This window comes from Jaculus jaculus, chromosome 8 (genome assembly GCF_020740685.1).
Source record: "Jaculus jaculus isolate mJacJac1 chromosome 8, mJacJac1.mat.Y.cur, whole genome shotgun sequence".
In the NCBI taxonomy this organism is placed as follows: domain Eukaryota; kingdom Metazoa; phylum Chordata; class Mammalia; order Rodentia; family Dipodidae; genus Jaculus; species Jaculus jaculus.
In genome coordinates, this window is record NC_059109.1 from 74,625,760 (window position 1) to 74,640,752 (window position 14,993).

A 14,993-nucleotide genomic window follows, 5' to 3' on the forward strand; every position below is an offset into this window, starting at 1 on the left:
TTAACATTTTACATCTGTACAATGCTATATCTTCCCTACCCGGCTCAAGATTACACAAAAAGCAAGATGTGCCCCCAGCCACACAATAAGATATGTAGCCCTAAGAACAGAAAATTCTAAACTGGGTGTGGTGGCATATACCTTCAGTCCCAGAACTTGGGGAGGCAGAGGTAGGAGGACTGCTATGAGTTCGAGGCCAGCCTGGTACTACACAATGAGTTCCAGGTCAACCTGGGCTACAGTGAGATCCTACCTTGAAAATGAAACAAGACAAACAAAAAAAAAAAAGAAACAACAAAACCTCAAGAAATTCTGACACAGCTCACAGCATGGATGACCTTAAGGACACTGCTGAAACAATCCAGGACACAAAAGGACAAATTCATTAGCACTGCACTTGTAGTAGGAGCCTAGAGCAGTTAAATCCAGAGATAGGAAGCAGGATGGGTTGGGGACATGAGAGTTCTGTGGGTGGATGCCTGTCCAGAGGTGGTGGCTCCCCACCCTCAACTGTGCACCTGGAAACTGGGTTAAACTTCAGGCTGGACAGATGGCTAGGTGGTTAAGGTGCTTGCCTGAGAAGCCTAAGGACACATGGAAGCCAGATGCACATGGATAGCACATGAATCTGGAGTTTGTTTGTAATGGCTAGAGGCCCTGGTATGTCCATATTCTCTCTCTCAAATAAATAAGAATCACACAGAAATACTAGCATTTGGACCTTCCAAATGGTATGCATATACTACTTTTTATGAAAGGCAAAGCAAAAGTAGAGAAGTGTCAGTTTTTAAGGAAAACCAGTAGTGCTGTGGCTGTTTCTAGTGAATTATAAGCATGAATTACAGGCTCTTTCTCTCTCTTTTCTTTTCTTTTTAATTTTTTTTTTATTTTTTTATTTGAGAGTGACAGACACAGAGAGAAAGACAGAGAGAGAGAGAGAGAGAGAGAGAGAGAATGGGCGCGCCAGGGCTTCCAGCCTCTGCAAACGAACTCCAGACGCGTGCGCCCCCTTGTGCATCTGGCTAACGTGGGACCTGGGGAACCGAGCCTCGAACCGGGGTCCTTAGGCTTCACAGGCGAGCGCTTAACCGCTAAGCCATCTCTCCAGCCCTCTTTTTTTTTTTTTTTTTTGAGTCAGGGTCTCATATAGCCCAGGCTAGTCTTGCATAGGCTATTCAGCTGAAGCTGGCACTGAACCCCTGATCTTGCTGCCTCCACTCCTGAGTGCTGGGATTACAGCTGGATTCTGAGTTGTCCACTTGAGGACACCTAGCCACTTGGCAGGAATGGTCTCAGGATTGACAGATCTAGGGATGTTAACTCTTCCCCTAGCTTTTTGTTCCTAACTCAGGGTCCAAGGTGATCTTATCCAACAACCTTCTGGAGTAAAAACACTGTCTACGTCTATGCAGTTAACCAGGTGAAAGGTACTAGTATCTGTTAGTTAAGTGGACTTCAGGGCATCTGACAAAGTCAAGGGCAATCTGTTACCAGAAGATTCTTGAGAGTAAAAGCATTTTTGCATTTGACTTGCTTATGACAACTGCCAATTAATCACATCTTTTATTTATTTATATTTTTATTTTTTGTTTTTTTGAGGTAGGGTCTCACTCTGGCCCAGGCTGACCTGGAATTCACTATGTAGTCTCAGAATGGCCTCAAACTCACAGTGATCCTCCTACCTCTGTCTCTCTAGCAGCAATTAAAGACATTTATCACCATCTGCTGACCCTCTTCCAATTTTTGTTGAAACAGCTTTACAGAAATAATCTGTGTGTATGCATCCATATCCAGGAAGGTGGTCCCACAGACAACAGACTGGGCCAAGGCTAGAAAACAGGAAGGAAGATGAGCCCAGGGGAAAGGCACAGGCTGGGCCAGCAGCTTTGGCAGCTGTCACCAGGTCTCCAGTAAGCCAACAGTGAGTAACTAATGGTAATAAATGTCCACTTAAATTGCATCAAAACATATGCATCAATAGTGTAGTGTCATTTGTTACCAACTCTACTTGCAGATGTGCTTTATTGAACCCCTTTGATCACTGTACAAAGGACAGTGAGACATTCAACCAGCCCTCATGCATCTCTCCTATGGAAACAGTTCTGGTTTTAAGGTTCCTCCCTTCCTTGTTGTGCAAACCTTTTCTTTAGTTGCAACCATAAAGCAGCACTCACATTCTGTTGCTCCCTCAATGCACTGACAACACCGCCCCTGTGGCCAGTGCTCTCACATGCTTTGTTCCTTCAACACTGTAAGATTTTTTCTCAGAAATGAGAAAGACCAGAGGCCCTTTCTGAGGAGCCAGGAGGATGGCCTACCTCTGTGAGGCTCTGGGAAATTTGGGTGGTGGTGGTAGTGGTGGTGGTGACATTGCCTTCGAAGGGCTGCAAGTGTCTTCTACTTCTCTGAAAGTTCATTCTGGGATAGGCAATGCTGAGGTCAGCCCAAGGACTGATGAAGTGGGTCTGAAGACCCAGGAACTACAGCACAGACATCAGCCCATCACAATCTTAGACTCCACAAGTGATTCTCACTGTTCTTCCCAGTTCCCAGTGTTCTAACACCACTGGCCTATAGAGAGGCTCAGCCTTTCTTCAGCAGGAACTTAACTCTGAACACCAAGCATGGCCTTCACAGAACAAATTAGCCAAGTGATATGTGCAAAGGATGAATAGGAATAATGGTGTGGGATGTTTGGAAGTGTTAATTTAAAGTAAAAAGAACGAAAAAGCTGGATATGGTTGTGCATACCTGTAATCCCCATACTTAAGAGGCTGAGGCAGGAGGAGTGATGAGTTTGAGTGAGACTCAGTCACCAACAAGCCCCTAAGGCCAAACAAACCAACAAACCAAAACCAAAACCAAAACCAAAACAAAACCCCAGAACAGCTGGGTATGATGGCACATGCCTAATCCTAGGAGGCAGAGGTAGGATTGCTGTGAGTGTGAGGCCAGCCTGGGACTAGAGTGAGTTCCAGATTAGCTTGGGCTAGAGTAAGACACTACTTAAAACAAAACAAAACAAGACAACAACAACAACAAAAAACCAAAAGCAAACCAAATATCCCACCAAACAACTTGTATAACATTATAGGTAAAGCCTGGCACAGAAGATGTTTGGAGTGACTGGAGAAGAGTGGTGAAGGCTGGTAGGAAGTGATCAGCTTCTGTGGTTGGCATGTGTGGTAGTTTGAATGGATGTCATCCAATAGATATAGGGAGTTATTCAAGCTTGTAATTTAGATCTCCAGTCAACTGGCTGGAAGAGGTGTTACTGCAGGGTGGACCCTAGGGTCCAGCCCTAAGGTGTGGGAGCGGATTTGGAATTCTAGTCTAAAGGTATGCAAAGTGTCTGAGCTTTGTATGAAATTTCTGGAGTGTGCTTGCTTTAGGTGTTGGTGGTGGTTTTTCTCTCTTAGCATGGACCTGTGAAAATGGGCTAGCTTCTTCTGCCATTATGGAACTTCCCCTAGATCTGTAACCTTCAAATAAATGTCATTTCTCCCATAAACTGTGCCTGGTTTGGAAGTTCATCCCAGTGACCTGGAGGCTGTCTGCAACACCATGGCAGTTCCTGGGAGATGGCTCTTCATGTGGGAGGCTCATGCTACAGTACCTAAGGAAAACTTTCAGGTGGTTCAGGGAAAAACACAGAGTAACTGTATATACAGGGACACAGGCATGAGAACCTCCGCATACATGTCTTGGTATGGTGTGTGCCCACACTCACATACATGGACACAGACTCAAAATAAACAAAGTCAATACAAGTCCGTCTTTAATCTCAGCACTAGGGAGACTGAAGTAGGAGGACTGCCATGAGTTTGAGGTCAGCCTGGGCTAGAGAGAGATTCTACTTCAAATTAAAAACAAACAAACAAACAACTGAGACACAACATTGTCAAATTATGATTCCATACTCCAGCAGTGTTAGGATGGATTGATGAGACAACTGTTCAAATCTTGATGGATTTGTTTTCTTACTTAAAAAGAAAATAATGGGCCGGGCCATGGTGGCACACACCTTTAATCCCAGCACTTGGGAAGCAGAGGTAGGAGGATCGCTGTGAGTTCGAGGCCACCGTGAGACTACATAGTAAATTCCAGGTCAGCCTGGACCAGAGTGAGACCCTACCACGAACCCTTCCCCCCGCCAAAAAAAGGTCAGCCAGACATGGTCACATCTTTAATGCTAGCACTTAAGAAACTGAGGTAGCGGGGGTGGGGTGGGGAGGGTATTACCATGGGATATATTTTTTATAATCATGGAAAATGTTAATAAAAATTGTGAAAAGATAAAAAAAAAAAATAAAAAAAAGAAACTGAGGTAGGAGCATTACCATGAGTCCGAGGCCAGCCTGGGGCTACAGAATTAGTTTCAGGTCAGCCAGGGCTAATGTGAAATTCTGTCTCACTGGGCTTAAAGCCATGTGTGATCCTAACATGCTCATGACAATGGGAGGTGGAGCTGGGAGAATATGAAGCATGAGAACCAGCGTGTCAAGAGACCCTGCCTCAAACATAGAGCACAGGCAATCCTGACTTCCAAATGCATACTGTGGAACATGCCTGCTCATACATACACCTCCCATCCACATGTCTAAAAGATTTGGGGCTAGAGTTATAAGTCAGTAGTAGTGTCTGCCTGCTTCCCATGAGATCACTTACTCTATCCCCAGTACCTAAGTCCACTTAAAAAAGGTCTTAAAAATGACTTTAGAATGTTCACCGAATGACAGATTGCTGCTGCTGACAGTACCAGGCTTACTGAGGGCTCCTGGTTACCAGGAACTGTTTCAAAACCCTCCACATAGGAGTTTCATAAGGCACTGTATGGTGACCCCACTCAAGGCCAACTCTCAGACCCTACCTGTTTTCCTCCCTGGAAGGAGCTGGGCTTCTAGTGCCTCACTTAGGTTAGGGATCTATGGCAGAGGAGCCCACTCTCTCTCCCTCTTTCTTTTTGTTTTGGTTTTCCAAAGTAGGGACTCATGCTAGCTCAGGCTGATCTGGAATTTACTATGTAGTCTCAGGCTGGCCTTGAACTCATGGTGATCCTCCTAACCTCTCCCTCCTGAGTGCTGGGATTAAAGGTGCTCACCATTACGCCCGCCCAGCTTTTTTTTTTTTTTTTTTTTTTTTTTTGAGGTAGGGTTTTGCTCTAGCCCAGGATGACCTGGAATTCACTATGTACTTTTAGTCTGGCCTTCAAGTCACAGCTATGCTCCTACCTATCCTTTTGCCTCCCTACTACTGGGATTAAAGGTGTGAACCACCATGCCTGGCCACCACCCTCTTTTCACATACTATCCCAAGAATTCCACGGAGACTTCTATCAACTTACCTCTACACCGAAAGCACTCTCATCAAGTTTTCCTACTTCTGTTTCTGGCAGAGGGTTTTTTAATGTTTGTAAAAACAAAGCCGCTTTCCTTTTGCGTTCAGCCTGAAGCTGCTTCTCCTTTGATTCCTTGGATGCCTGAGCCAGCTTTTCCCTGGCAGCAGCAGCAAGGCGGTCCTCCAGTTTTTGCTTTGCTACAGCAGTAACAGAGAAAGTAGAGCCTAGAGCAAGCAGTATTTTTATCTTGCTATCTTAATTTTCACAGGCATCAGCAGGGCCAGACAATACTGCTATAATGTAAGCTTTACAACAGGTGGATACACAGACAAACCAAATTTCAAGACAATTAGCACCTAATGTCTTTTTTGGAAGAAGACATTTTATTTTCAAAGCCAAAATGTTTGATTAAGATTTCCCACTGGCAGAGATGGGTGCTACCTGGGTAACAGGAACTGCAGCATGGCTTTCCCATACATGCATTTAAAATACTTCGCATTGACAATGGAATCTTTAAAGAAAAGCACCTTCTTTCAGAGGACCCACCAAACTGCTGAGTTCACACACAGGGAGTATATATTTGGACATGTGTGTATCAACATAAACATGCTTAGAGAGAGCAACTGTGGCCCAGGGCAAGTTGCTGACATGAAAGTATATAGGTTAAAAAGCCACCCTTAATCAAGTATTGCTTGGTCTTTTTGTGTATACACACTGAAAAAGCAATCTAAGAAAACTAGTTAGAACAGATATGAGCACAAATACATTAATTAACTAACCACTTTAATACAGAATATAACTTATTATTTTAAATAATTTTATTTATTTACCAGAGAAAGTGTGCATATGGGCACAACCGGGCCTCTTTCTGCTACAAACAAACTTGACACATACTCCACCTTGTGTATCTGGATTTACATGGGTATTGGGGAACTGGCAGGCTTTGCAAGCAAGAGCCTTTAGCCGCTGAGCCATCTCTCCAGCCCATAACTTATTTAAGAGCAGAGCAGATATCTCACAAATGTCAAGCAAACACTTTAGTAACTAGAGTCCCAGTCCTAGCCCATGTCTCCAACACGCTGCTGGCTCTGAACCATGAAGATGAGCCAGGGCCAAGAAATTGGCTCAGGAATGCATCTTCAAGGGCTGATGGTTATGTTGTGATATAACCTCACACAAAAGGGCTTCTCTCAGATTGGTGCATTAACCCGAGCTGGGAATCTAGGCTGGGTGTCTGACCCCAGGGCTGTGGTCCAAACACAAAGTGAGTTTCCATTAGAGCTGTCTGCTCATCGCATTAGGCTACTCTGGGAACAGACTGCCAAGGGCACTGCAAGCTAAGGAGAGTGCAATAGAGTTGCATGCAGAGTGTTCTCAATGATCCCACATGACTGCAGGCTCTAGTTCAGTCCTAGAATTTCTGGCTTAGCACATATATCTTATATTTGTGTTTGTTTTTTGAGAACTTAATTTTTTTTATTATTGACAACTTCTATAATTAGAGACAATAAACTCTGATAATCCTCCTTCCCCCACTCTCTATCACTTCTGAGAACTTTAAAAGCTATTGACAAACCTTGCTTTGCTTCTAGCTCCTCCTGGGTAAGCTGGGGCTTCTTTTCCTCCACAACCACACAGGGTGGGGCTGCAGCTGGGATGGGCTGGGCAATGCTGCTCGAACTTTCCTGGCATTCCTTGCTTTCATCATCTTCTTCACTGTCATCATCCAGCTTAACTCGGTTTTTTTCCAGGGGAAGGAGGTCATTTTCTTTGGCCTTGATTGCAAAGCTAATTGGAGCAAATGAAGCTATTGGGAAAAGGTGAAAAGCATGACACACTTTTAGGGACTAGATGCAGAGTGCAGACAACAGGCTGGTCCTATCACCTACAAAGAAGAAAGTCAGTGGATGGGAAGGTGTGTATTCAGGGGCCTTTACAGGTAGGAGAGGTACTGTGTAGTGTCTAAAGGATCCTGCTTAAATGTTTGCTACAGGGCACAAGGCTGTGCTGTGTCTGCTGAACTGCGTCCAATACAGGCAGGTCACACCAATGAGTGCCAGAAAGGGGTCACCTGCAGTTTTAAGTGGTCAATTCTGACCTTTTTTTTTAAGTAACTGAATTTGTATGAATAGGCATATGGTATAACTCCACTATAACAGTATCTTAAAAAAAAGCCACCTACATAAAGTCTGTTCTTACAAGCAAAAACCATGTAATTCTTTTTTTCAGCTAATGTGACAAGGATTACATTAGAACACACTCTACATATGTAAGAAAATTTCAAATCTGGCATAAACAAACAGGTGATATAGTGTTTTGCTCTAGGTTATTTGGAACACATAATTTAAGAGAAATATAAAGGCCCTAAAGGAGAAAGCTTTCCTTTTACCCATTTGTTCAACAATACTGAGTTCCTCTGTCACCCACTATGTTAAGTGACCAACAGTCAACTGGACATAGCCAGACCCCAGAGATATCATTCATGAGAGGGATCTAAGGAAGCCATAACAAAGGCAAATTTTCAGTGTACTTCAAACTAGTTGGCTTTAAGAGTTAAGTGGATTGCGGGAAATAAAGGCAGGTTCTAGCAGGGTTGTGACTTACTGCAGTAACCTACCACTTGGTGGCTGACTCAGTCAACTACCAAGGCAATCTACCTAAGTGGGCCAAGGGTCAACCCAGCCTTAGTGTTCTGTGGTTCCATATCTCTCATGTGGTGTGACATGAGCCCATGACTGTGACACACACCTCTTTCCATGCCCAAGAATGGACAGAATAGACTTCTATGTCACACCTGATAAGCAGCACAGTGGTTAGCAACACTAACCAAAGGCTTTATCTTTCACAGTACACACCAACATAGCTATGTGAATACTGTGGCCATAAACACTTGCTTCAGAAGATTCTGTCAGTGGAATCAAGGATGGGACAGAGATGCAGAGAACATGGCCAGCCAAAGGCTGACTCCTCAAGTTGGGTGGTGAACATGTGATGGGGTAATGGCGTCACAGTACAGTGTGCTTTTGTATTAGCTGAAATTTTCCATAAGAAAACTAAGTTTAACAAAATAAGCTCTTTATTGCCTGTACTAACCCAGTTTCTTCAGTAAGCAAAAAAGGTCAAGAAACATTTTAAAAGGAGAGAAAAACTCATATAAAATGTTAATGAAATCACTTATGGTGCTAGACTAAAATATATACAAAAAGATTTAACAATTATTCCCATTCAATCTCTTCCTTCAAACCAGAAGAGAGCAGACAAGCAAAACATTACTATGAGGACTACAGAGATGGCTTAGCGGTTAACGCTTGCCTGTGAAGCCTAAGGACCATGGTTCAAGGCTCGATTCCCCAAGACCCACGTTAGCCAGATGCACAAGGGGGCACATGCATCTGGAGTTTGTTTGCAGTGGCTGGAAGCCCTGGAGTGCCCATTCTCTCTTTCTCTCTCTGTCACACTCAAATAAATACATAAAAATGAACAAAAAATAAAAAAAAAAAAACCATTTTAAGTACAATGATTGTGATGGGGAGGTAATATGATAGAGAATGGAATTTCAAAGGGGAAAGTGGGGGGGGGGGAGGAAGGGAGGGAATTAACATGGGATTTTTTTTATATTCATGGAAAATGCTAATAAAAATTAAAAAAAAATTACTATGAAAGCCTTGGAACATTTCCTGTGAAACAGGTGTTTTACAGTTAGCACTTACATAAGTAGACAGAGACAAGCAAGCACCACTACTCCATTGCAAAGTGACCTAATCAAAGAGCTATCTGACTTGCTCATTCTACATGCCCTGCCATCCCTGCTTAATTCTGATGACCCCTATCAGGTGCCCCTCTCCATAGATGAGGAACCAGGGTACAAAGATTAAGAAACTCAACTTAACAAAGGAGATACAATTAGTTCTTAATCTGGATGGAGTTATCCAATTGCAGTTTGCACATCGTGAGAATGAAACTCAAGCTCCTTCCCAAAGTAGCCAAGGTGCTGTGTGATGTGGCTACTCTGGCCCTTCTGCACTGTGCTTAGTCCAGGACAGTCATCTCTTGCTGGCTGCCTGTGTGCTCATTTCCTTCTGATTCATTTGACCCTTCAAGGACAGGTCAATGGTTCATCCTCAGACAGGAAATGCTCAGCATCCTAGCCTCTCTCCTGCATCCAACTCACACAGTTCTGTGCATAGGGTCTGTTTTCCCCAGACTGAGTTCAGGGTGGCTTGGATTGTGGCGGATGTAGCAACACTGTCCATGTTAACAGTATGGGTACACTTCCAGGTCAACACTGGCCATCCAATCATGTTTTCCAATCTCTCATGCCTGTTCCAGTTTCTTATTTTTTTAAAAAAACATTAAACCCTATGCTTATACCCTTGGGCAGACATCTTGGTGAGCCATGTTTTCAGGAACAGAAAGGCATTCATGTTTCAAACTAGTACCTACTGCTGGGCTGCTTCTTTCAGAGAGGATTATCAACTTAAGACTGCCAAAACTAGCATGCCCATGGCCTCTATTATCTAGTGATGTGTGTGTATTTTTATTTTTTCGAGGTAGAGTCTCTAGTCCAGGCTGACCTGGAATTCACTCTGTATTCTCAGGGTGACCTCAATCTCATGGTGCTCTTCCTACCTCTGTCTCCCGAGTGCTGGGATTAAAAGCATGCACCACCACACCCAGCGATGTGTGTGTATTTTGAGTCACGTTCTTGCTACTTTGCCCAAGATGGTCTTGAATCCTTGAAATCAAGACATCCTTGTCTCTGTCTTCTGAGTACTTTGGTAAGGAAGGTACACACCACCAGTGTCTAGGCAAGTAATAATATTTATAACTATCAATTTGGGAGCTAAAACCAGTATCTTGTTTAAAAAACAGTAATAACACACCAGACACCTGTTTCTTTTCTGAAAAACCTCCATGCCCTCAGTCTATTTTTCTTTTCTTTAATATTTAATATTTATTTATTTACTTGAGAGAGAGAAAGAAACAGATATACATATAGAAAGAATGGGTGCACCAGGGCCTCCAGCCACTGCAAATGATCACCAGACACCTGAACAACCTTGTTTTATCTGTGTATCTGGCTTTATGTGGGTACTGGGGAAGAATCAAACTCGTGTTCTTAGGCTTTGAAGGCAAGTGCCTTAATTGCTGAGCCATCTTTCTAGCCCCCCCCCTTTTTTTTGATGTAGGGTCTTTCTTTAGCCCATGTTGACCTGGAATTCACTATGTACTCTCAGGCTGGCCTTGAACTCATAGCAACCCTCCTACCTCAGCCTTCCGAGTACTGGGATTAAAGGTGTGTGCCACCATGCCTGGGATGGAGGGGGGAGGGAGGAAGAGAGAATACGTGTGCCAGGGCCTCCAGCCGCTGGAAATGAGCTCCAGACGCATATGGCACTTTGTGCATCTGGTTTACGTGGGCACTGGGAAATTGAACTTGGTTGTTAGGCTTTGTAGACAAACACCTTAGCTGCTGAGCTATCTCTCTAGCCCCCAGCCCATTTTTTCTACTGAAGTGATACCTTTCCTTCCTAATTTATGAAAAGTTATTTCTATAGTAAGATCATTAACCATCTATCTTCCATCCCATCAGAATTATTGCCATTTTGACATTATCTTTTAACTTTTTCTGGCCCTGCTTCCATTAGACATCAATATCTATGGCTTATGGCTGCAATTGTCAGAAAGGTCTTCCAAACTCTAATATTGTTAAAAATTATCTACTTTTTGTTCATTTGTTGTCTACATAAGACCCTGTCGTAAGGTCTTAAACTCTTTATCTTCCTGCTGTTTCTATCTCCTGAGCACTAGGTCTACAGGTCTGTACTATCATGCCTGTGTATATTTAAATATAGTTTATCTGGAATTAGTGTTCTCCGATATGATGTTAGTCTTGTTTGACTTTTTTTTTCTTTTTTCAAAGAGGAGCCTATCTGTCCAGCTTTAATTATTTATATACTACATAAGTTTCAGGAAGTGCCTTCTCAGTACCTACTAAGAGAAGTCTGTTCTGCAGATATGATGGACTGTAACAGAAGATGGAGCTGGCTACAATGGGACCTTGGAGCAAGACCCACTTGCTCATTCCTATTATTGCTTTGATTCATAACTGGATTCCACTTACTATTTTAACATTCATGTTTCTAAGTAGCTGTGGTCTATAGATTGTGGGCTGAGAGCTTCCTCATTCTCTCTCTGCTATAATGTTCTAGAGACACGTTATTTATTTATTTTGGTTTTTTGAGGTAAGGTCTCACTCTAGCCCAGGCTGACCTGGAATTCACTATGTAATCTCAGGGTGGCCTTGAACTCATAGCGATCTTCCTACCTCTGCCTCCCGAGTGCTGGGATTAAAGGCGTGTGCCACCACACCCGGCTAGAGACATTCATTGATGGAAATATTCTTTTCTTGAGGGTGATTCAAACCAACTTTTCATTTGTCTTGGCTTCCTGCCTGACTCTAGAGGCAGTTTACTAAACAACTGTTTAACAATCCTGTCAGACTATTATAGATCTATGACATTTTCTCCTCTCTTCTTGAAACAATTTTAGCAATTTAAGTTTTCTTTAAAAATAATACTTTTCAATGACTTTCAAATTCTTTTAAGGTTCTATTTGTTATCCTTGTGTACTTTACTGAATATCTGTATTATTTCTATTGAATATGCACAATCCATTTTAAGTCTTTAAAATTACTTCCTCTTTTTTTTTTTTTCCCTGAGGTAGGGTCTCATTCTAGCTCAGGCTGACCTGGAATTCACTATGTAGTCTCAGGGTGGCTTTGAACTCACGGCAATCCTTCTACCTCTGCCTCCTGAGTGCTGGGATTAAAGGTATGTGTCACCATGCCCAGCTAATACTTTTTTTTTTTAAATTTATTTTCGTTTACCAAAATAAACAGGTAAGGCTGTTTTTACTGGAATAATGTTACCGCCCTTTTTTGGGGGGGGGGGTGTGTGTATGTGTGATGTTGGGAATGGAACCCAGGGCTTCACACATGCACACATGGCATGCAGTGCTCTACAGCCAAGTCATGCCCAGGCCTTAATAACTCTTTGGTAAGTAACGTTCTCATTGTCCTTATTTTCATGAACTCAGGGTATCAAGGCACTAACATGTCTAAGTCCTTCTGCTCTAGGAGGCAGAATCCTTTTATCTGATGTGCCTTAACTGTCATCAGTTAGTGGTACAGAAAAGTTTGAGGCACCGACTTGCTTCTCCCCACTGCAGGACCAGAAACAGCCTGGTTGTTTCTACCTGAATGAGATTCCTCTATATCTGTTATTCCTGAGATTTCTGAGAACTTCTTGGGTTCCCTTCTCAATCTACTCTGACCCTCAGTGCTTCAATTATGGCTTAAAACTTGGCAATGTATGTCTAAGTAGTTTTATGTAAATGTACATGTTTTATAAATATTCAATCTTGTGGAAAGCAAATTAGAAACATAAGAATCTGCCATCACCTAGAAGTCTGTTTCAGAGGCGCTACAGGCTGGAGGCCCAGCTGTGTTTCCTGAACCTCTGCATTACAGCAGAGCCAGGTCTTTTTCCACCCTGAGCCTCATGGTGGAGCAGGTCTGTACTCTTCCAGAACTATCTGCTGGGAGGGGTGCTATTAAACATTGTGCTTGTCTGTTCTCACATCTTAGATGACCTGTATGTGTGGCTTCCCCTGCCAGAGCAGAGGGAACAAACTGACAGCTCGGTGATGCAATGTGTAGCTCTGGGGCACCTTGCTTGAGGCATCACAGCCCAGGGCAGGCCTGGTCTTCAAGGTGCTTCTTAAAGTACAGCTATATCCTGGTTGCTTCCTAGCTTGTTTCAGCCTCCTGCCTGTTCCTGGTGGCAGTGGCTTCCCTGTCTCACTAAAAGGTGTCTCTCCTCCCCTGTGAAGCCAGTTCTGGGTGGGCTACTGTCTTTTAAATAGGGGACAACTTTTCACAATGTTCCTGGTACAGAGGCTGTTGCTATCTGTTCAAGTCTATGTCTCTGCCTATTTCAGAGAGAGCTGAGGGTGGCCAAGACAGGTGAGAGACTGAACACACCTATTCATGTGATTTTCTAAACAATGCCTTCCTAGTGACACCTGGGTACTCTGAATCATCACCATTTCTGTCAGAGGAGGCCCTCCAAGAAGGGTAGGTGCTTCCACTGTTGTTCTTTTCTACTCTGGAGGTGTTAGCTTATGTACTTCTAATTCTGCTGCTTCAACAGCTCCTTCCAGCCTTTGTGTTAGCAAAGCCTCCAACAGACGCCATGCCTTCATCTCTTTACAAAAGTCACTGGCTAGATAAAGCCAACCCTTAAGTCCCATGAGCTGGCCAATGCCTCCCCACCCCCGATTGTGTTCAGGCCACCATCTACCTCAGACAATTGGATCACCTGTCATTTTGGTAAAGTGGCACAGTCAGTATACACCACAGTATTCTTTGGTGACCCTATTCATCTGTGAACACCCAGCCCCACACCCTTTCTAACACAAAGCCTCTCTTTCCCAGCAAGTGGAACTATTTGCTTCTTCACATTCTGGCACACAGGGCTCTGCTAATAAGCCTGTGCAAGGCACTCTCGTTGAGCCTCCTACTGTACTAGCCACTTACATGGTCTATTTTGCTAAATCAAACCCCCTGCTATGGAGATAGCAAGGAGGCCAAAAATAAGTGAGCATAAGATACTGAGCAGAGACACTCAAGGGCCTGCTCTGACAAAGAAAATGAATTTTACTGTTCAATAGTATGCATGTTTTACAGTTTCAGGGGCTAAAGGTAGAGCTTAGGATTCAGCACTGGCCTTGTATGTCTAAGCCCTGGGTATAATGCCAAGTACTGCAAACAACCAACCAACCAGTTTCAGAGGTCCAAGAGAGCATAAAATGTTATTCGAAAATTCATAAACATTTCCACTAAATGGCTTAGAACATGTTAAGCAAATGGATCCCCAGAATTAGACCGTATCTAAAGAATACCAAATGCCAAATAAGAAAAGCAGGGCAAGCTGGGCGTGGTGGCGCACGCCTTTAATCCCAGCACTCGGGAGGCAGAGGTAGGAGGATTGCCATGAGTTCAAGGCCACCCTGAGATGACAGAGTTAATTCCAGGTCAGCCTGGACCAGAGTGAGACCCTACCTCGAAAAACCAAAAAAAAAAAAAAAAGAAAAGCAGGGCAAAGTAAGCATGTCTGACAACAGCAGCTCTAAGACTGCACAGCATGAATCTCCCCATTGTGCTTCATGGCTGAGGTTCCTAGTCCCATGTCACTCAGGCAATCCACAAGGCCTAGGTTATACCCAGGTAGTGTACCTTTCACTAGCTTCCCATCCACGGTGCTCTTGCTGGATCCCGCGTCCTTCTTCCCACTTGCACTACCTCTTCCTCCCGCTTCTGCTACGTCCTCAGGCATGCTGTCTTCTCCAGCGTCGCCTGCCTTTTCAGCAGCAGTTTCTGCAGGAGCTTCTTCAGGTGCTGATACTGCCTGCAGAGAGACATTACTGTGCACTGTTATGTGAGAATCACATGGGTTTTTCAAACCACATATTCCATAGCACATGCTTGTAATCCCAGTACTTGGGATGTGGAAGCAAGAGGATGAGAAGTTTAAGGTCATCCTCTGGGACTACATGAGCTCTTGTCTAAAAAAATGAAACTAAAAGCTGGATG

General features: G+C 43.6%; 1 protein-coding gene across 6 annotated transcripts in view; it reads right to left on the bottom strand.

Annotated features, from left to right (window-relative positions):
• Positions 1 to 14,993, bottom strand: part of LOC101602550 (splicing factor SWAP) — a 99,771-nt gene that overhangs the window by 21,888 nt on the left and 62,890 nt on the right. For all 6 annotated transcript variants that reach the window (XM_004668869.2, XM_004668868.2, XM_045156458.1 and 3 more), the window contains exons 11-13: positions 14,637 to 14,808; positions 6,915 to 7,145; positions 5,345 to 5,535 (exon numbers count right to left, since the gene is read on the bottom strand). In XM_004668869.2, the coding sequence (XP_004668926.2) occupies positions 5,345 to 5,535; positions 6,915 to 7,145; positions 14,637 to 14,808 (594 nt within the window). The remainder of the gene's footprint in view (positions 1 to 5,344; positions 5,536 to 6,914; positions 7,146 to 14,636; positions 14,809 to 14,993) is intronic.